The sequence below is a fragment of the Lycium barbarum genome, chromosome 7, assembly GCF_019175385.1.
Source record: "Lycium barbarum isolate Lr01 chromosome 7, ASM1917538v2, whole genome shotgun sequence".
Lineage (NCBI taxonomy): Eukaryota > Viridiplantae > Streptophyta > Magnoliopsida > Solanales > Solanaceae > Lycium > Lycium barbarum.
This window is the reverse complement of record NC_083343.1, coordinates 94,865,091-94,888,903: the sequence shown is the minus strand read 5'-3', so window position 1 is coordinate 94,888,903 and position 23,813 is coordinate 94,865,091. Positions and strand designations below refer to the sequence as shown.

The window sequence follows — 23,813 nt, the reverse complement described above, 5'->3', positions numbered from 1 at the left end:
TTTTTACTCTTATATTTTTCAAACATATTTTGAAAGACGCTTTTCTTGAGCCGAGGGTCAATAAAAAACAACTACTCTCCCTAGACTTCACTTGTGAAACTATACTGGATATGTTGTTGTCGTTATTGTAATCAGGATCTTTGAGTTTCATCCTTGAAAAAAGTACTACTCTCCCCAATTTTCAATCTATGTGATGTTTTTTTTTTTTAGTTAGTCCCCAAAAAAGTAACATTTTTTTTTATTAGTAACAATTCAGTTTTAAATTTTTACATTTTATCCATAATAATTGAATGATTTATAGCTACATACAAATTTTATAACTTATTTAGATCATAAATTTCAAAATATTTTTTGCTTCTTAAATCCTATGTCTTGTCAAATACTTCTACATAAATTAGAATGGAGAGAATAAAATAACAACCTAGCCTACCCCATCTGTTTAATGCCCTTTACCACCTTTACTCTGTTGGCATGTTGTGCCTTTTGTGTCCTTCAAACGGCCCATTAGTTAACAAAGCACAACCTTTTTCTCCTTATAATAATGGGTCGTCTCACTTTGTTACACTTTTTCTTCACTCGTTTGTGAACACTTTAAAGTTTTTCTATTGTCGGTTGCTTCATTTGTGAACACCTTGAAATTTGTCAATTGTTAGTTCCACCTGAAAAACTAAATAAAGACATTTGACTTTTCAGATTTTTGTTCTTCCGTCAATAAAAAATATTTAGTTGAAATTATTCCCTCCGTCTCTTTTATTAGTCTAATAACTTTGGGCTCTATCTAATCATTTATTAATAATTTTTTATTTTTTATTGATAGTAATTAAAATCCACTCAATAAAGCAATACTTGGAAAGTCTAGGTACTTAGTGTCAAAGTATAAATATTAGAAAAAAAAACCCTCTTGATTTGCTAAATGGATTTGTAAAAAGAAAATTTTAGTTTTAATATATTGATTTAGTAAAGAAATGAAGAGACTAATTAATATGCACTTTTATCACTTCCTTCGTCTCAATTTATGTGAAAATGTTTGACTGGATATAGAGTTAAAAAAAAATATTATAATTGGGGAATATAATGAGCCATAAAATTTCTACAACTATAAATCATTACATTAAAGCTAAAAAATGAAACTCCCTTCTGTCGTGTTTTTCTTTTACGCGTCTCTTAAAAAAATTATATCTAAGAGAATTTTTTGAATATTTTACACTCAAATACATATTGACTCTATTGAGGTATTTGTAGGAGTCCGGAGCCTAAAGGGTATAAAAATGCACGGTATTTACCAAAAGGGGATGATAAAAAATTTATATACCAAAAGGGGTATATCGTGGGCTGATCCACGATATACCTCCAAATTTGTTTTTGGCTGTCAGAGCCAAATCAACGAAAAATTAAAAAAAAAAAAATTGAACGTATAACGTGGACTGATCCGCGTTATACAATATATTTTGTATAACGTGGATCAGTCCACGTTTTACAAATATATTTTGTAAAACGTGGAATGATCCACGTTTTACCTCTAAAGGTTTTTTTTTTTTTTTTTTTTTTTTGTGAGCTCTAAAAAAAAATTTGGCAATTTTTTTTTTTTTTTTGCAACACTTAGTGTGTTTTTTCATACTTTGACCAATGATTAATCGTATGTGAAGACTCCGAAACGTCAATATTTTATATAGAACTTGATATTTTTTTCTGCGTACAATAATGTAGGCTCAATACATCAAGGATACGTAGACGTTCGGATCGTCATTTTAGGGGTTGAAAAGGTGCCCGAAGTAAGTTTTGTTTGAAAAAACTTAGTGTTTTTTCATACTTTGACCAATGATTAGTCGTGTGTGAAGACTTCGAAATGTCAATATTTTATATAGAACTTGATATTTTTTCTGCGTACAATAATGTAGGCTCAATACATCAAGGATACGTAGACGTTCGGATAGTCATTTTAGGGGTTGAAAAGGTACCGGAAGTAAGTTTTGTTTAAAGTTTAAGTGTTTTATTTTTTAAGGTTTTGATTTAAGCGTGTTATTTTTTAATCACGACATAACTTTATTTTGAATATAAATATAATTGTAAAATATATAGGGAGAAAAACTAGTTGTAAAGTGGTCAAACTTTAGATGGTCATAACTTTGCGCTCGGACGTCCGTTTTACGGGTTTTTTTTTTGAACTTGCGTATTTTTTCGAGATCTATGCGGACAAACCGCCTTTGGCCGAGCCGATTTTTAAAAAAACACCTTTTATCCCATTCAATTTCGATTTCCCCCCAAATTGGCGTGAAATTTTCAGTTTTATGTACTTATAAGATGATGATACGCAATAGATTTCAACGTAAAAATCCCGGGGTAATGTAGCTGTGAATGTCAATTTCACTTCTGCGGTTTCAATTTTTGAAAATAAAGCTGACTAATTTTCTCGACATATAAAGTTGACTAAAATAACCTTACAGTCAAACACTAAGTTTTTTTAAACAAAACTTATTTCGGGTCTACGTATCCTTGATGTATTGAGCGTATATTATTGTACGCAGAAAAAAATATCAGGTTCTATATAAAATATTGACGTTTCAGATTCTTCACACACGACTAATCATTGGTCAAAGTATGAAACACACTAAGTGTTGCAAAAAAAAAGTTTACCATCTTATAAAAGTTTACCAAATGTACTTAAACTTTAAACAAAACTTACTTCGGGCACCTTTTCAACCCCTAAAATGACTATCCGAAAGTCTACGTATCCTTGATGTATTGAGCCTACATTATTGTACGCAGAAAAAATATCAAGTTCTATATAAAATATTGACGTTTCGAAGTCTTCACACACGACTAATCATTGGTCAAAGTATGAAAAAACACTAAGTTTTTTCAAACAAAACTTACTTCGGGCACCTTTTCAACCCCTAAAATGACGATCCGAACGTCAACATATCCTTGATGTATTGAGCCTACATTATTGTACGCAGAAAAAAATATCAGGTTCTATATAAAATATTGACGTTTCGGAGTCTTCACACACGATTAATCGTTGGTCAAAGTATGAAAAAACACACTAAGTGTTGCAAAAAAAAAAAAAAAGTGCCAATTTTTTTTTAGAGCTCGCAAAAAAAAAAAAAAAAAAAAAAACCTTTAGAGGTAAAACGTGGATCAGTCCACGTTTTACAAAATATATTTGTAAAACGTGGACTGATCCACGTTATACAAAATATATTGTATAACGCGGATAAGTCCACGTTATACGTTCAAATTTTTTTTTTTTAATTTTTCGTTGATTTGGTCTGACAGCCACAAACAAATTTTGGGGTATATCGTGGATCAGCCCACGATATACCCCTTTTGGTATATAAATTTTTTATCATCCCCTTTTGGTAAATACCGTGTATTTTTATACCCTTTAGGCTCCGGACTCGTATTTGTAGTCTTTAAAAACAATTACTACTGAGAATAAACTAAAAAAATAATAATTTTGTCTTAGAACCTCTAAAATGACAAATAATTTGAGACAAATCAGGATAGATAATTTAAGACAAAAAGAGTAAGTTTGAAGCTAAATTGTTTCTGCACGTGAAAAAAATATCATTCCTTTTTTAGAACAACTAAAAAGGAAAGACTATCAAAGAAATACAATTTAGAATCTTTAACATAATTTAGTGCACGCATACATTTTGTGAACTGAAGTACTACGTGATAAGTTATATAAATTCCTTTAATTACACAATCTTGATTCTTGTGATACCTTTGCTATGCACAATGGAAGAAAAAGAACTTGATTATGCACTAGTGCCTGGCCTCTTGGAATAGCGATTTTCCTATCTTAAAGTATAATCTCTCGTCGTTTAAATATTTATTCTATTAATTCTTTTGTAGTCTTAGAAACAATCACTATTGAGAATAAAATAGAAAAAAATAAGTTAATTTTATCTTGAACTTAATTTAAGACGGAAGAGATAAATTTAAAGTTAAATTGTTTAGGCATATAAATTAATATCATTGTTCTTTTACAGTGACAAAAAAGGAAAGACCGTCAAGTACATACAATTTAGAATCTTTAACATGATTTAGTACACGCATAAATTTCATAAACTGTAGCAGTACGCAACTAGTGATATAATAATTACACAATCTTGATTCTTGTAATACACCTTTGCTCTGCAAAATGGAAGAACAACGACTTGATTATGTACTAGTGCCTCTTGGGATGGTGATTTTTGTATCGTATCACGCTTGGCTTCTCTTTACAATAATAAGGTATCCAAGAAGAACAGTCATTGGTATCAATTCTGAGTCTCGACATAATTGGGTCCTCTCCATTATGACTGTTAGTCTCCTTTCTCAACTCTTTCTTCTTTTTCATTTTGATTTCTTTTATGTGCCGAATATTGATGAAATTATGCTTCTGAGACTTTTTGCACTCTATAAAATTGTTCTGTAAGCAAATTTAGCATTCTGCATTGAGCTGCTTGACATTTAAATTCCAGAACGGGTCATTGGCGCTTATGCCCTTAATTTGTGCTTGTCTTTAATTTTTGCTCCTCATAACAATTAATTTTTCTGTATAGACTTTTTAACTTCTGTTAGTTCTTGTCTGACCTTCTTTGAAATGTATTTTCTTGAGCCGTCGAGTCTCTACCTCCCGAGGTAGGGGCAGATTCTGCTTACACTCTACCCTCCTCAGGCTCCATTTTGTGAGATTATATTGGGTATTTGTTGTGGTTGTTGTATAACAAATAACTTTTGTGCGGGGCATAAATTTAGATTTTCGCATCATAATATCTCACAAGTTATGCCCCATATTAAAGGACAAAAATCAAAGACCAACCCGTTTGAAAGGAAAGTGCAATCAACCTTGCATCTTATATCACTGTTTAACTCATATACAATGTTTTTCTTGATATCTTGTACTATACTAATCATATTGGTTTTGCATCAACTTTGAATGTTTCTCATCTTCAGATACCACCATTAACAATGCCTCTTTTCACTGTGGTTTTTGATGTCTAGTTTGCTGCCTTATGCTGTGTGTTATTGAGCAGTAGAACCAAAGGTAATTTGATGTCAACTCTTCTCGCGTGTGAAAACTTATGTTTAACTTGGACAGGTTGCAGGATTTCAAGCCCTCTTATATGTATACCAGCCACTTTTGGGTCTAAAAATTATAATTATGCACCATATATATTAAGTAGATGAATTTATCCATTATACTTGAGAAAAACATTCCAGTTGGACTACAACATCTCCCCTTTCCACTATTTATCCCATTACTTCTCCCACGTAAAATCAAAGTAAATAATCACAGATATTATCTTATCTATCTGTGTTTTATGCTTCAAACTCCAAAGCAAACATACAGGAATCTATTTCTCTGAATAGAAAGTGGTTGCCTTTGCAAGTTTTTATCTTACCAAGTCCTAAAGGTCCTCTCTAATCTTGTTCTTTTCTCTGAAAGACATGTTTTGATTAACCATTCCGCTTTCTACTACATCTAAAATTGTGCGCCTTGCAAATGTAAAAGTATTTAGTTTCCCTCAAGAACTCGTTTTCTCCTCAAATATTTATTCGAAAAGTCTCCTGCAATTGCTCTTGTTTCCTTAATCTTTTCATGTGCTTCAGTTCAGTTTTAGTTAGTGTTTAACATACTTACGCTTTCTGTAGTGCTGATTACGAATATTCCATCAACCATTTAGATAAACAAATGAACAGAAAGGGAACATCTTATCAGGCTTTTTTTTACAGGTAATATAACTGAATAGATGAATCAATAATATGAAATACTTTAAATAATCAAGGAATGTGCAAGTGAATCTCTAGTGGAAAGAAAATTACGCATTCAAAAGACGTAAGAGGAGTCTTTCCAACTATTGGCTCTTTGATCAACTCAGATAGAGTTCTTCATTGCTGCATGGTTTAATTTCAATAAATGATATTACTGTGATGGAATTATTTTTGGATGCTGTGAGAAACCTTTTCCTTTATAAGAAAGTTTGGCTGGCATTTTGAGTACATAAATATGTTTGGTGCCTTCAATGGAAGTAGCATAGATTCCGAAGGCCTCTGCTGCCTCATTTTGAAATATTGCTCTATGATTGCAATAAACTAGAAGACTACCTATCTATTCCTTTTCGACCGGTACCTGGCCTTTTGGCAAGCAAAATTTGGGCCTGGCACTGTATACATTACTTTCCTAGCAATGACTATTTTGTTGGGTTGTCCTGAAGGTCAAATCTTCACACTTTTATGTAAATTGGTTCAAAGCTTGATTCTGTTGACACTAAGTGAAATCTAGGTTTCCATGAAACCAATCTGGTTGGAATTACGAGGAAGCTTATAAAGCAAAAAGTGGAAGGCGTGTTATATAAAATAGTTATGAGACAAACAATGTTATTTATCAGTTAATGTTGGGCCTCAGAGGCTTAAAATATCCGCAAAATGAGTATATCATAGAAGTACGAATTTTAAGATTGATTTGACATGTGCGGATATATGAGATTAAGTACGATTATGAATTGTCACATCTAACAGAGGATGATTTTAGAAGTTACTAAATTATATAATATTGGAATGAAAAGGGTCTGAATTAAGCAGAAAGCATATAGAGGATACATCATGCCATCTGCCATTTTGGGATTGTGGCGTTGTTGGTTAATTGATTATATTCACTAATGACGATGCTACTCACAGAAATTTACTTGTCTGGATAGAGCAACAATGGTGAGTAAGGTCATCTTCATCACATAGGTCTGCTTAATAGTCAGTACGACCCTGAGTCATGACATGTTTGATTGGCAGTTTGGAGTTATGTAATGTGATTGCTGAAGTGTTATCATAATATTTTGGTTGTGGAATAAATTCATAAACATCATATATGTTTTAAGGATAATTGATTATGACAAATGAGTATTCTGGTCACATGGAATGCTATTTGGAAGCAACTTTTGGTGAGTTCGTTTATGTAGTATTTTCAAAATACTAAGCAGTCAGCCAGACACTATTAGCTGGAAGATCGCTGGTTTACTCTCTGCCAAAAGGAAGGAGGAGGAGGAAGAGAGTCTAAAAAGAGAAAAAAGAAAACAAAACCAGCATCTGATTTGCAGAACTTATCAAACATGGATGTATTATGTCAATTAACTTGATATACTTTCTTATAAAATTTCAATTATCTTAATTTGTTTTCTTCATGTCCAAGTTTTGCATTTCCAATCTTGTTTCCTGTTGATGTGCTATAGATTGAGAAGCATGTTATTAGTGCTGCGTTCTAGTAGAAGAACAATCACTAGTAATTGACAAGCAGTAGTGCATTTTCAATTGACTTTGAGGTAATTGTATCCAGGATCCGATAAAGAATGGAGTTCTGGCAGTTCAAACTATACGCAACAACATTATGGCATCTACCCTTTTGGCAACAACTGCAATTACTCTCAGCTCAATCATTAGTGTATTCGTGAGCAACAAATCAAGCTTCACATACTCGGAACTACTGTTCGGGAATAAAACTCCTATGATGTCTTCTATAAAGTTTTTTACCATCTTGCTGTGCTTTCTTGTTGCATTTCTCTGCAATGTTCAATCTATCAGATACTACGCTCATGTTAGCTTCTTAGCTACTGTGCCTTCATTCAAAGATAGATCTGATTCTATAGAGTATGTTGCAAGGAATTTGAACCGAGGGAGCATGTTTTGGTCGCTTGGACTACGAGCATTTTATTTGTCATTTCCTCTCTTCCTTTGGATATTTGGGCCCATACCCATGTTTGTATGTTGCTGTGTGATGTCCATCGTTCTATACTTCTTGGATACCACTACAAGTTTTACCAGGGATCTCCACTGTCAAACTATAAGAGAGAAAAACAGGGAAACTGATGTGGAATGTGTAACTCATCAACTTTAGAAGTTGCTATGACATAAAGAGTTCATTGACGGTATATTCAGAGTCTAGCCTGTAAGACTTAAAGAGTGTCTTATTTCGAAAATAGCTTGTTTCTTTGTAATTAAGTTTAACCTTTTGGCTTCTGTATAAAATTTATCTTCAAGAGGTTCCAGTTCCATATTATATATAGAATGAGTTTTTCTTTCCCAGTACTTTAAGAATGAATATTGTCCCCAACCATGTACATGAGGGAAAATATCGTTGTTTGGTTGACACAAAAGCACTTGCCACAGAACTGTTGATAATCACTAATTTCTCAAAGTTGAGCAATTGTTTTCACGATCATATCTTACTTTTCTTCAGCAGTTATTCAGTGATTTGTTGCATGCTATCTTGGATCAGAAAGATGACTTCATCTGTGAGATTACTGTGATCTTAAAGGTTGAGGGTAAACAGAAACATTTTACAATGCTTGCAGAAGTACTTGGAATCATTTACCTTCTCATCACCAATAACAACAACATACCTTTGTGGGATAGAGAAGATATTTCCAATTGACATTCAGCTTAAGGATGCAGGACCAAAAACAGGTTAAACGGAAAAAATATTGGCAACAAAGTAGCAAGATAAACACAATGAATGAAGCAACATATAACAAATAAAAATGAATTATAAGATACTACACAAGTACTAAAAAGCAATACTACTAATACAGAGAGAGGAGAAGAGGAGACTAGCCTTCTGTCTCTCCCACATAAAGGTGCTAATCACCAAAAGCTTCAAATTAGTGACAAATAGGCAATGGTAAGTTAGTAATTAACACGGTTACATGGTTTCAGGTGTTGTAGTTAAGCGTATAGAGCTGATTGGCAAACTCTTGAATGGGTATTGTTAGAGTTTAAATGAACAAGTATCATTGAGCTATATCACCCGAGCCAAGTGGAGCATACATGTCGTCTAGATGCTTCAGGGTCATCCTGGGCTTAAGCCGATGTAACATCTCAGACTCTTAAAGTTAAGTATTTGAATTCCATTACGTAATTTGAGAATTCCCGTAGGTACATATAGTGTTTAGGGATTTGTCAGAATGATTCGGGTAGGGACCCGAGGGGTTTAGGTGAATTTCGGGCAAGAAATCACATAATGGCCTGTTGAGATTTTTTTTTTTTTTTCTGGTACAGCTGCTTTTGCAGTCTGTTGGTCGCAATTGTGAGGGTTGGGGCTGCTTTTGTGAAGGTTGCAATTTGAGGGCCAACCGCAATTGTGTGGCCAGGTCTGCAATCGCAACGCTGTAATGGCGAGGCTGGTACCGCAAATGCGATGATTGTGTAGTATAAAAGTGGTTAATTACGAAATATTTCTCATTCCAACTCAATTTTGGGAGGAAAGGGCTATGATTTGGAGAGGGAATCGAAAGTGAAACGTCATTAATGCCGAGGTAATGATTCTTTGTTGATTCCTATTAGTTTTACATGAAGTCTGTTGGGAATAAACCCGCCACATAAATAACATTTACGGTATTACAGCGGAATAATAATGTAGCACTGTGATACCGTTAATCAACAAGAATTGAAAAGAGCGATAATGACACCAAGATTTTTACGTGGAAGCCCTAAAGGGAAAGAAAGCCACGAGCTGATAGAAGCAACTGATATCAATATAGCAAGTAGTTTATACTTTGTAGGTCTGAGTAAAATACTCCAAAGACCACTACTGTAACACCTCGTATCTTAGAACTCATGTTAAACTCGTAACGTTAGAGTTTTAGAGAAATTTGAAAGTTTGTACGTATTACGAAAGTGGTTGACCAGCCTAATTCGAGCACCCGTAACTCCTTGATTAGTTGATAATTTGAGAAAGCTTAAAACATGAAAGTTGTAGCCCTTTGGAATAGCTTTCCAATGGTATCTTATGGAGCTCAAACGGAGCTCTGTGCTAAGAGTTATGCCTGTTTTATTATCACTGGTGGGAGCAGAATTTTCAGATTTTGGGTTACGTTTTTTAGCCTTTTCCTACTCTAATTGAGACTCCTTATTTTATTATTGTATGAAGTAAAAAAACGTCATTCTTTTTCTCTCTACCTCCATCCCTAAAGAACCTAGACACTTCAATCTCGCAAGAAACTCATTCTTGCAATCAAGAAAAATCAAGAAACCTTCAAGAATTTAGTTTGACAATCTAGTTTCCTAAGGTTTCCTCCAAGGTAAATATTTTAATCAAGAACCTTTGTATTCTACAAGATTTATCATTTATAAAGACAAGAATAAATCCATCCATCCCGTTACCCTATAAAAATCAAGAGTTGTAAAAAGTTGGAGAAAACTCTAGTATTTTTCTGTTAAGTTTCATTCCGACCAGCCATATTAATTTGGTGTTTTCCAATAATCTAACCGTTGGATCAATCTAAACTTTTAACTACGTGTTCATAACACATAAGTCTAAAATATGAACGGTGGAGATTGGATTTGGAGGTCCGGAGCAGTACCCTTTGAGCCACGAACAGTAGCTACAAAAATCAATGAAAATCCTATCAAGGTTTCCAAATTCAAAGCTTTTGGAATTTTTCTTCAAAGATTCAGACTTTTCTTCAAGTTTTGGAGCGATTAAGGTATGTAGAGTTACTATCTACGTGTGGGAACATCATTGTTCTTCCGCACGCCTCCTAATCCATAAAGTATGAAACTTTACAAAACTAGGGTTTCTATTCTATACTATGCTCATGATAACCCTAGGTCCATGTCTATGACTATATTATGTTTGAATTGTTATTATTCTATCATTGTGTTCTTGATACTCATTATGATTATTGAGAATCTGTCTGTAATCCATGAAAACCCATATTTTGTATTCCATGGGTTCTTGTATGCATGTTTTTGACTAAGAATGATTATTTCATGATATCCTATATGTCTACAGGTTTTCATGCAACTATATTATATAGTTACTTTCATGCTATGATACAAGATACATACATACTAAATACAAGTTATTTCATGAAACCATATTTACAAGTTATTTCATGAAACCATGTTTACAAGTTATTTCATGAAACAATGTTTACAAGTTATTTCGTGAAATCATGATTACAAGACAAGTACAATTTAATTCAAGAAAATCATGGGCTTCTTAGCCAACTATATTATGTTCATGTTTTTGAGAGTTGCACGAATTACCGAGAAGGCTCAGATAGCCTGAAACTATGTAGCCACCATAGGACAAGGATCGCTCCGCCCAGTTAGGACGATACCTTAATTTTACACTGAATGGATCCATCAGGCACGTTACCACCTTATACCATGGCAAGGTATGAGGGCTCTGCTGGTCCGGCGAGGTACCAGACTCCACGTACCCACGTGGTGATATCACATGTCGGTTTATGAAATGCTCTCCCTACTTATCATGTTTTACTTATGTTATATATATATGTACCCATGCTCATGCTCATGCTCAGGTTTTCAGTTTCAGTTCTAATCATGTTATTCTATGTCCCATGTTATTTCTTTCAGTTGCTTTACATACCAGTACATTCAATGTGCTGACGTCCCCTTTTATTGCCCGGGGGCCTGCATTTCACGATGCAGGTACTGATATACAGGACGACACATCTGCTCAGTAGGACAGCATTCGTATCAGCTTATTGGTGAGCCCCATCTCATTCGGGGTTTAGTCAACTTTTGTTTTATGATTAGTTATGCATCTGAGGTATGCTGGGGGCCTTGTCCCAGTAAGTATGTTTTCCAGTCAGACTCATGATAGAGGTTTCATAGACTAGACAAGTCAGTTATGTTATGTCAGACATTCAGAGTCGTATAACCATTTTGGCTCATTCATGTTATTTCCGCACTCATGTTTAAACAAGTATTTTTATTAAGTATTATGACTCACTACGTTTATAAAGGCTCATCATGCATTCACGTTATATTCCGCTCATGTTATGCCTTATGATGATTCAGCAAGCCATGTGGTTCGCTCGGTCACATGCAGTAAGGCACCGAGTGCCGTGTTTTGCCCAGGCCATGGTTCGGGGCGTGACAACTACACACTCAAAAGAAATAATCATCTTTTAAGATTTTCCCACCTCACTACAATATCGCTCACACTCTCTATTTTTCCTCATAGATTATTTCTCTATTTGTGAATGTCTCACTATTCTTTCTCCCTTTCTCTCTTTCTTCGGTGTGATTACAAATGGAAGAATGACTCTCCATTTATAGGAGACCAAACTTGATCTCCAAGCACAAAAAAAGAAGAAAAGGAAAAGATCCAAAAAATTCATCCACAAATTGTCTTACTGCTCAAGTTTATTTATCATCTAAGAAAATTGGCACATGCATTTCAACTAAATGGGGGTGGACATCATCAATCTCCCCCTCCAGTCTCATTCACCTGAAGGACGTAACACTGGACTTCTAGTTTGAGTGCATGCCGACAAGTTCCTTGCATAGCTCGAATTGGTCTCTTGGTACCACCTTCGTGAACATATCTGATGGATTCTCACTTGTAGGGATCTTCTTGACCTGCATAGATATGTCCTCTATCTTTTCCCGAATCCAGTGATATGTCACATAGATATGCTTAATCCGTGCACGATACATGGCGTTTTTGCTTAAGTCTATTGCACTTTCACTGTCACGATAGACAACATACTCCTTTTGATGCAATCCAAGCTCTTGAAGGAACTGCTTCAGCCATATCATCTCCTTGCCAGCTTCAGCAGCGATAATATATTCCACTTCAGTTGTAGAGAGTGTAAAAAAACACACTTTTGCAACCTCAACTACCATGATACAACTCCCCCTAAAAATGTGAACAAGTATCTAGTAGTAGATTTACGATTATCATGCACTTGCTATATCAGCATCTGTGTAACCCGTCAAGATTGGACCAAATCCTGCAAAACACAAACAGCCTCTTGTGGTACCTCTCAGGTACCTAAGTATCCACTTGACTGCTTCCCAGTGTTCTTTTGCAAAATTTTCAAGGAACCTGCTAACAACACCAACTGCATGAGCCATATGAGGTATAGTGACAAATTAGACCTAGGTTCAAAGATGGTTCATGAGTTCTATCCTAGGTTCAAATTAGACTCCTAGGCATGATTCCATATTCATTATTGACACCAAAGAGGGACAAATGATAGACATGGTCTCGGATGACAACAACAAACAGGACATTTAACCCTTCAAGTTGATCTCAAACCTTTTGTATCTAAATTAGTCTAGGTGAACAGGGTGCTCATAATGAGCCTTAAACAGCCTAGGAGACACAAGAACAAGACATAGTAAGCATATTGATTTATACAGAAAATAATAAAACAACCTATCTAAGTCAAAAACACATATTCACAGAATCAAAACAAACTAAGCAATAAGCCAATTCCCTACATTCTTCCTTATATCCCTTTTTTAGTGTCAAACAACAAGTTAATAAAACATGCTTAAGAATCAGTGTCTAAATCCTCCTTTTAAACATCAGTTCTCAAATAAACAATAAGAACCAAGCATCCATCTGATTAGTTTTAACATAAACATACCAAACTATCAAGAATCAAATGACACAAGCCACATGCAAGAAGTTCAATGCATTTTTTAGACAAAACTACCCTTTTCAAGTTTCAGAAACCTAAACTAATACTTAAATAACAAAGAAATTGACATAAACTAGATTAAGACCTCCAATCACCATCACATAACTTCAAAACTGGAAATAAATGATCAAACTTGTGAGGAAAGCCTCCATATAGTGAAATATGACTCAAAGATAACAAAATATCTAACCTAAGTGTTGAAATGTCACCCAACTAATAAATAATTCATTCAATACATATACAAAACAAACAAACTCAACACACCTTAAACAAATAATACGGATTCAATCAAAGTTTAAAATCATAACTTAAAACCGAAACAGGATTGAAAATGGATAGGAGTAGAATATTACCTTTTGTAGAGGCAACCTAAAGGTCAAAGGGGAGATTGGATCAAGCTTCAACACCAAACACCAACAAAGACCTTAAAACAACTTCTTTTTGCAATTTTTTTAGTGAAGTAGTTGTATTCTTTAGAATGATATATGCTTTATAAGATAGTATAGTAATCTTATTTCTATCTATTATTGTAGTATATAGTATATGAATATTGTAGCTTAGTGTAGTAGTATTTGTAGGATTTTTACACTTAGAGTTTTGTTTTTGAGCAAATGAAAAAATAAATCTGGATCCCTCAAATGGTCACGAGACCTACCATTTATAGCATTAAGAGTAAGTTTTAGGGACAAAACAGGTAAAAATCAATCCAACAGATTTTCCCCCGTAAATTTAAACCTTCAATTCAAAAATTATTCGAAAATCAACAAAAGATAAGGGAATTTCTCAACAAAATTTTACAACTAGTACCATAGCCAATCAGAATTTGTACACCTCACATAATACAAACAAGAATCCAGCAAATTGTACAAACAAAAAATTCAAATAAAAATCCCGTCAAACTAGGAATTAACAGAATAGTATGCCTAGTCATCAAATAGGACAAATATCAATAAAGTTTAACAGTAAAATCGCACAAGGACAGGATAGAAACCCCTAAACCTTACCCAAATTACGAAGTTCCCCCTGGGTGTTTGCTTCAATGTGATAGAGTGCACAAGATGGCTAAGGACTCGAGGTCCTGCCCATGGCAACTCTATCACAGCAAAACCCGAGTAACTTTCATAAAATGAATCAATTGATCACATAAAAGTAAAATTGGAAGGAAAATAAATCTGTAAATCACGAGTACTCATGATTTAGAACCAAACCCCTAAAAAATACAGCGAGAATGGCCATGAAATGGCCTCAAATTGGCCGCCAGTTTGGGCGGAACCCTAATCGCCGCAATCGCCTCAAGGAAGAAGACGAGGTGTCAGGTGTAAAATGAAAAATCTTTTGGGGGGAGTGGAAGTTTTATTAATTAAAACTTCCACCCCTTTTTAAAAATAAACAAACAACCCCAAGTTTCAGAAAAGTTTAAAAGACCCCTCCATTTTAAAATACAAACCTTTTAAAACCTTGTACCCCCTTTGAAATAAATACATAATTTCGCAAAAAGATGTACTCGTCTAAAACCGTTTTGTAAATTTATTTTTTACGAAAACAAAATTTGTAATACGCCATTTTAAAATACGACCTTTAACATGAGCCCAATATTGACATAATTCCGAGCTAGACGGAGCGAGATACGTATTTTCTTTTGAATTATATTTATGAAAGTAAATAACTCGTAATTTCTTATAATTGCTGATTTTTAGGAAAATAATAATTAAACGTCAATCCTTGAAATTTTCTTGGACTTTTTAAATTTTTAAATTTTTTAAGGGTATCCTTATTCCGTCTTGGACTCGAAAAATTTGAAAATTAAAATACGCAAGCTAATGAGTCGCAACGAGTGCCCGACCACTACTGACCAAGCACCCCTAGACTCCTACTTACAACTTACTGAATAACCTGGTGGACCATAAATAACTTATAACTGGGCGATGCTATCTCTTAGACAATTAACACAATAAATTCTGCATCGAGAGCTCACGACCAACACATACATATAAACATGTGTGCTCAAAATAGTAGTGCAGGCCGACTAGGCCGCTATATGTATTGTACAACAAAATAAGAACTGACAAAGCTACCCAACATCCTACTATGTACAACTGTCCACAGACCTCTATGGAATACGAACTGTAGAAAGATAGGACAAGGCCCTGTCATACCCATATAAGCACATGTCAAAATAGCATACCAAGAAGGACCGCAACTCCGGATCAAATGGAGCGCACTGACTGCGGCTGGATGGGAGACCTACTGAGCTGGATCACCGGTCTGGCTACCTGAACCTGCGGGCATGAACGCAGCGTCCACAAGAAGGGACGTCGGTACGAATAATGTACTGAGTATGTAAGGCATGAATAATAACATAACAAGAGATATGGCATATAACATAAGTAAAGAATAACCTTTACATCTAATTTCCTCTTAGGCGAATATCATGCATGCTTAGATTTCGTGTAAAAAAATCATTTTTCATATATATAGAAATAATAGTGCTGCGGAATGTGCAACCCAATCCATAAATATATTTTGTTGCTGCGGAATGTGCAGCCCGATCCATATATCATATCATCAATGTATATATGTTGCCGCGGAATGAACGACCCGATCCATACCCCATATATCCCGGGTCCGGGACGATATCATAGTATACCAACTGATCAGGTGGTTATGCGTATATAACGCCCCACCTTTCCCCATATCCCTTATCTATATATATATATAAGTAGCATGCATGAGAGCTCAAATACAAGCTACAACTCTATCGGAGTGACGTAAGGTCGGTAACCTCCGATCATATTATGGATTAATCACCATCGCTATACCTCACCTCGAAGGAACAAGAAACATGAGGTGAAATCTATATATATATATATATATATATATATATATATATATATATATATATATGCATGAGAGCTCAAATACAAGCTACAACTCTATCGAAGTGACGTAAGGTTGGTAACCTCCGATCATATTATGGATTAATCACCATCGCTATACCTCACCTCGAAGGAACAAGTAACATGAGATGAGATCAACAACAATGAATAAAATCAAGGAATTCATGAAATAAAAATAATCTCATAATAGCATAAACCATAAACTTGGAATCTCTAGAATGGAATCATCATATTCATCATCATCATAGAAAACATCTTATCTTTAACATCATAAGAAACCCTAAGAAACATGAACTTCTAACTTCTGGAAATAAGAACATTATCGAAACATGTATGGAATCATAACATAGGAATCATGCCTTTTGAAAGAAAGGGACTAACCTTAACATACCTGTTTGGCCTCCTACTATTTAATGCTTATTCTCCCAAGCTCGTAAATCTACATTCAAGAGAATTCATACTACCATTAAGCTTATCTTCATATGCTTATCTTAAGTCTTCAAATTAAATTCCTTTAGAATCTGTCAAAATTTGGGCAGCATCTCCCCTGTTTATATCCCTAATCCGAAATCACAATACCAATAACCAACACAACAAAACACCACCAATGCTAATAACATCATCATCAATACCAAAATATTCCATAAAACATCCCACATGATCTTTATCCAATTTCTCAACCATCAAATTTGTTATACGATCATTTAATAGCTCTACCTCCGTAAATAAACCTAAATCAATATCAATAAGGGAAGATTCATATCTTACTTCTGCTGGAACCATAATATCTTAAATTTTCACCTTGAATCCAAGCCCAGATTCGCCGTAATACAATATTATAATTGAAACTATACGCTGTCTAAACCTAAATCCTGAGATTCAACCTCATTCGCGCTAAATCTTTATGAACGGAAGTTGGAAGAATATTCTAGAAAATTTAGGGTGTTTAGAGAGGTGTTTGGATGAAAAATAAGCGGGTAAGCCCCTTTTTATAACATTCTAGAGTCAGTTTGCACTGACCTAGGATTTTCTCAACGCGTTCGCGTCGCCTTGGGGCACGTTCGCGCTGAGTTAGCACCTGGCTCCTCTGCGCGTTCGGGCCTTCTCCATGCGTGTTCATACAGAGTAAATCTCTGCTCTGGCAGCCTGTCTTATAATTCTCATAACGTTTGATTCCGATGTCAGATTGATGCACGGTTTGTTGCGTTGGAAACTAGACTTCGTGAACTTTATTTTTGGCTTTTACTTTACCTCAAAACTCTTCATATACTAAAATATATTCTTTCCCCAAGTTGGCTCATATTTTTCCGTTTGAAGTAAACTCCGCTTCTTCCTAAGTCATATTAACTCAACTTCTTCCACTCATTTCCTTATAGAACCCTCCGGAATTCCTTATGTTTATTCCTTACTCAAAAAATATACTTAATAATGATCCGCTCCTTATATTCCAAGGTTGTTTTACTTATCCCTAGCCTGACATCCTTTCATTAAAATTTGATAACTACTTCTCCGAGAGTACGAGGTGTAATATCTTTCTCCCCTTAGGAACATTCGTCCTCGAATGTTGGAGTAGAACTCAGGTTGTTGTTGATGTCAATACTCTTACCTGCATTTGATGGTATTTACTTTGCTTGCTTGCATTCCTACTCACGTATTCGGAATCGAATTCATTCAAACTATGCAACTTATGATCCTTTACATTTTTTTTAAGACGAGACACCTTAAGTTAACAATCCCGTAACCACAATTTGCAGACTTATGACGCTATATCGATTGTCGAAGCGGCAATTCTGTCCTGTTTATTTTGGGGTTTAAATCTTTATACGTATGTCCCATTCAATCTTTTCTCATGTCCCGCTGGCGATTTTGAGAACCTATCCATTAACCTCATCATTCATAAGTAATCAACTTGACCTTTAGCTCTTCCTTCCTTTTTACCCTATGAGCTTTACCTTCTATATTTAAGTTAATTAACAGTTGCATCGAGAGATTTTCTGCTGAAACGTTACTCCAATACTTGTCTGCATACCATTCGATCGTGCCGGTACTGATTGATTCCACTCAACTAGTTAATTTTTTCTTAGCCTTTTCGGGTTTTCTTACGCTGAATCTCTGGCATGTCCAGTCTTACTGCAGTAGCATTCCATAATTCCTTACTTCGAAGTGCCTCAATTCCTGACTATTAGTCTTCTTTGGATTCCTAGGTTTCTTTATATGAACAACAACATGGTTTCTTCTTAGCATATACAGTCCTTTCTCGTGCAACTAATAGCTCCCCGTCCCTACGTACATGTAGACTCTATATTCATAGCTTCACAATTCCTTTGGCATCTCTTGATTACTGTTGTTTTACCACTAATGGGTGTATTCTCGAGTTCACTGCATTTCTTGTCTAATCAATTCTTGAATATTACCCTCCTTCTCTCGTGACTTAAATTTATGCTTCTACTCATGGCTATCCCCTTTTTCTTATCACCTGTCGGTCTACTAGTTCCTCATACTTTATCATTCTTGTTGTCTCTTTAACCTGTGTCGTTTACACCCTTATATATTCATTTACCCAGTACCTACCACATACATTTATCCACCTTTGGTCCCATCTTATCTCCTTTTGTATGTCAGAAGTTCTTACTCCTTTGACCTTTATGTATCCTTTTTACGCGTCACCGAACTTCTATGCCTTCTTTTTCTTGGAGTTTAATTGATTTTTCTCCCTTTAAGGATAGCCTCAGAAACTGGTAATATAGTATCCCTTGTTTTTCCTGTAGCAACTGGATCGATTCTTGCGGTATTTATCTTCCAATCAGTATAATACCGATATTTTTTCCTGTACACTTTACTCGACTTTTCTCTTCAAGGCTTCTTATGCTCGGTCTTTTATTGGTAATTCTTGTATTTACTCCAAGAATATCTCGAATCTCTTCTTCGATGATCTTCTTCTCTCAACTTATCCTTGAACTTGCTAATCCTCAGTCCGGCAGATAAATTAGGAATAAATTTGGAAATTTGCCAAAACGTAGATCAGGCTCTTTACCGTGTCGTGAATTCAAATCATCTTACTCCTTCCTTTGTCTGCAGCTTTCAATCATAGACATCTAGCAGAACCATTATTTTGCCTGTTCCATGAGGTTTCATTGCCGCCAGCTTCGTTCCAATTAGGTGCATCATCCTTTTATTACGTCCTTTAAAATTCTGCTTGGACCCTTGGTCTTCACTTGATAAGTATCTCCTATTGTCACGACCCAAACCGGAGCACCGCGATTGACACCCAAGACCCTACTCTTCTGAGTGCCATACTACCATTCTATTCATAAGTCACACCTTTTTGTGAACCTTTAAATTATAAAATGACGCTTCCGTCAAGTAAAACATGAAAACTTTTTAATAGAGCTCTTTCATTATGTCAGGGACTTCTCCCTTATCGTTTAGTCAAAGAAAACCTTTAGTCATAATAAAATATTTAATTCAATGCATATGAACACATCGACCTATGTGGCCGCCTCACACAACTGTCGACATTTCGACGCACTATCCACAGGACACTATCTGCAAAAGTCTCTAACAAGGACCAAGTTACCATAACATAGGCCGGGACAGGGCCCCGACGTACCCACAATGCATATGATACATATATATACATATGTACTCTGAATCTGCAATACTCTGAATAGAAATGGAGTTCACCAAACTAGTTGATAGCCCGGGAACATCCTATGGCAAGTGTTCTCTACTCAACTGTCTGCACCTGTGTGGCATGAAACACAGTGCCCCCAGGCAAAGGGACGCCAATACGAATAATGTACGTAGTATGTAAGGTAAAAATGAAACAACATATCAAGATTTAAAAGATAAGAAGAATGTAGGAGTCAACCTGTACCTGTGACTATCGCTAAGGACCATGAATATGCATAATGTACTTTTGCAAACGTGTATATATTTATATGCACCTTTACCCATTCGTCCTTCGAGCTTCGCCCTATCGGGCATTATATCATAATGGCCCCATCGGGCAGCCCCTTCGGGCATCTCAATCATCATATACCAGCTGATCAGGTGGTTTGCGTATATAATGCCATAGCCCTTTCCCCTTCCCCATAAAATCATGATACATGATAGTTATTTTAAAACATCAAAAGACTCCCTTCGAAGCAACATTTAGTTCAAAGTAGGAACTTCTTCCCCTTTTTCATTTGTCTCCTTCGAGACTTAAAAAATCAAATATGAAATGCATATGAATAAAGAAACCTCATGAATGTCCTATTCGGTATTTAGACACCATTATGGAAACATACGACTTATGGATGCCCCTTCGGGACTTAAGAAGTCAAGGAACAATTATAAAAGGGCTACAGGAACATCAAAGACTGAAGTACTCCTAGTGCTTCTAAGAGCAGAGTAATATGGAAGCGCGCTAACTCGTTTGTTCGTTTATAAGATCATGACAAAATGATAGAAAGGATAGCCTTAACATACCTGGAAGCTCGCTTCTCGACTTTTGAAGCTACCTCTTATCTTGAAATCTACATATAAAACCATTCATACTATTGTTAGGCTCATCGTCATATACTTTTCTTAAGCCTTCAATTTAAATCCTTTTAGAATCTGCCAAAATTCGGAAAACATCTCCCTATTTATATCCCTACCCCGAAATCACAATACCAGCAACCAACAACAACAATAACAACACTAACATCAACAGCGTCATTAGCAATACCAATATACTCCATTCCATCCCAAAACTTCTTTTCATTATCAATCTATAACAACTTCATATAACCCCTTATACACTCCTATATAACAATTCCTTAACATCATTATTATTCCTCATAACAAGATTATGCTCAAAACATACTAATAATTATAACTCAAGTAAATCCACAACTCAAAATATCATCAAATGCATATTTGAACTTTTCCTGCAACTTTCTTCTCCTCAAATCTTAACATAATTACCAAAAAAACTCATAAACGTGAAACTAATATGAAAACTTACCTCAACATTTGAGAACACTTCAGTTCCATGGTTTCTCCACCTTAAAAATACTTACCCAAACACCTTCAAGAAGAGGATACAAGTATAGACCTCACTTGCAAACCCTTAACCACTTTAATCTTCACTTTGATCCTTGGTTTAGGCTTGGAAATATGTTGGAGTATGTTTGGAGAAGTTTCTAGGACTTCCTAGGACTTGGGGCTATGTTAAAAATGAAATAAAATGACCAAAATTGTTATATAGACTTGTAGGAATATTCATGTGTGTTGTGGAAGTTGGAGGAAGGTTCTAGAGGATTTGGGAAGGTTTGGGGAGGTTTTGGATATTGGATGAATGTTGTCGGAAGTTCTAGAGAGGTGTGGAGATGAAAAATGGTGAAAAATTAAATGATTTAGATGACTTAAGGGGTATATATAGTAGTCCAATTCGGTTTGGGGATAATGGGCCGAATTGGTGGGCTTTGAAATGATTTATAGAATTTCCGTGTAGGTTCGCGGGCTTCTGGTAGTCCGTTTTAAAACACCTATAACTCTCTACTCCGATGTCATATTGACAAACGGTTTATTGCGTTGGAAACTAGACTCGATGAACTTCATTTTAGGCTCTTAAAACACCTCAAAACGCCTGATATACCAGGAGATATACCTCTCTGAAGTCGACCCAAAATTGTCCCCCATCTTCTCTCCAAAATCCAACAAACTTGATTTCTTTAATTCACTTGTCCTCCAATCCTTCCATAGCTTATTATATGAACGTAAACCCTCAGAACCATAAGATAGGCACATATAATCTCATATATCCTTGAAGGTAACTCCAGTGTCTGTACTTAAAACAACCAACACCTAACGAATCTCAACGTACAAAACTACGGGGTGTACCAACTTAGCCATAGTTCAACATATGTTCAAATTTGATAAGTGCTTCTCTGAAAGTACGGGGTGTAACACCTATAACCTAGCATACTTTACTTGTTCTTCGAGTTTATCGGTTGCACAATAATCAGAGTCCTTAAGTACTCATTTCCTCTATTTACCTTTTGCGGTTGAAGATCTGTTCTTTTCCCTAAACAGACCTTATCTTGTAACCCACCAAATCTGATTCCTTCTCGTGATACTATTTTAATCGATGTACTATCACATCTACTTCCCATGACCTGCTCTTTCATTCATCCACCTCACGCTGTTTTGCAGTCTTCCTTTACTAGGTAGTTATATCATAATCAAGCGTCATAATTCTCCCAATATCTTGTCAACCCGTTTCCTACTCACAATCTCTCATAAATTTCTCCTTTTCTTCCTCATTTCATCCGTTTCTTATCTCTCCTTTCGATGCCATAACGGGTTTCTATTTATGCACATCCCTCGCATATTCATCCTATTTCCTTTATGATCGATGTTCTGTACTCCTTATCAAGGTTCTTGTCTCTTGTTATCGATGTTTTGCCTTTTGACCAGACTTGTTAGCCTATTAACCTTCCTCTTGTCTTTAGTGGTTACACAACTTCCCTTAACCAATTCATCACTTCACTTTTCTTACCTTTGCCTTTAGGGTCTTTCTTAATTTTCCTCGCTCATAAGGTGCTCTTTCTCATTTTCCATTTTATAGCATTGGCCCGGGAATTTCGTAGAATATTTTGTTAGAAATACGAATCCTTCCTACTTTTAAGGTCATCTTTTTTTTTGGGGGGGGGGGGGGGGGGAGGGGGGGAGGAGAGATTTTCCACTTTCGAAATGAGAGTATCAATATGACATCACATTTATCCCCTCAACTATACCTTAAGAGTCAAAAATCCTTTAGCACCTTTCATAAAGTCTTAATTATTCCCTCTCAGGTTATATCCATACCCATCGTTATTATACTGCAATTTTGTTCGTCAAATCTGTTTCCGGAACCTTCGCATTCATCAGTTATTCCACATTGCCATACCTTATCCTTTCCTCGTACATACTTTAGAGGTCCATCCGCCTCTACCGTCGTCCTAAACCTTTTCTCAAAACTTTATTTAGCCCTTACTAGCAACATACTTCCCTCGCTTACACTTCTCTTCTTTTCATGACCTCATAATATTCTTACTCTTGTATACATACTTCCTTCTTTTCCCTGATATCGTTGCATCATGATTATGCAACCTCAATATTTGAAGAAAACTATATCAGTTTGCCTCGTAGCATTTTCTACCTTCACGTCAATACCCAGTTCAATCAATACCTTTAGCATATCGTAGTATCGATCATAAGGGCACGCATGCTGGTTAATATGATCGTGCATGAGTTATTGTTTACATCGTTTACTAATACCTCACCTACGAAGTACCCCCAATTCTATTTAAAATGGTCCTGAGTCTGTAGCTTTAATACAACACGTCTAATTTTTAATCATAAGGATCATATGCTCCTACTTTCCCTAAGCTATTTTGGTTTCTCATATTTCCATATGGCTGAATCTATAGGACTTCTTAACATACTTTCTAAGTCCTAATTA

The 23,813-nt window shown here is 35.5% G+C and overlaps 1 protein-coding gene across 1 annotated transcript; it reads left to right on the top strand.

Annotated features, from left to right (window-relative positions):
* The first annotated feature begins 4,002 nt into the window (after nucleotides 1–4,002).
* On the top strand, nucleotides 4,003–8,040 carry LOC132603584 (uncharacterized). The gene is made up of 2 exons (XM_060316709.1): nucleotides 4,003–4,309; nucleotides 7,319–8,040. The coding sequence occupies exons 1-2, from the start codon at nucleotides 4,148–4,150 to the stop codon at nucleotides 7,874–7,876; spliced, it is 720 nt and encodes a 239-aa protein (XP_060172692.1). The 5' UTR covers nucleotides 4,003–4,147; the 3' UTR covers nucleotides 7,877–8,040.
* Nucleotides 8,041–23,813: the final 15,773 nt, after the last annotated feature.

Bases quoted from the DNA above. Each gene is read 5' to 3' on its own strand.
- LOC132603584 (XM_060316709.1), top strand. From the start codon at position 4,148: ATGGAAGAACAACGACTTGATTATGTACTAGTGCCTCTTGGGATGGTG. The intron at 4,310-7,318 runs GTTAGTCTCCTT...AATTGTATCCAG, and splicing joins GGGTCCTCTCCATTATGACT to GATCCGATAAAGAATGGAGT.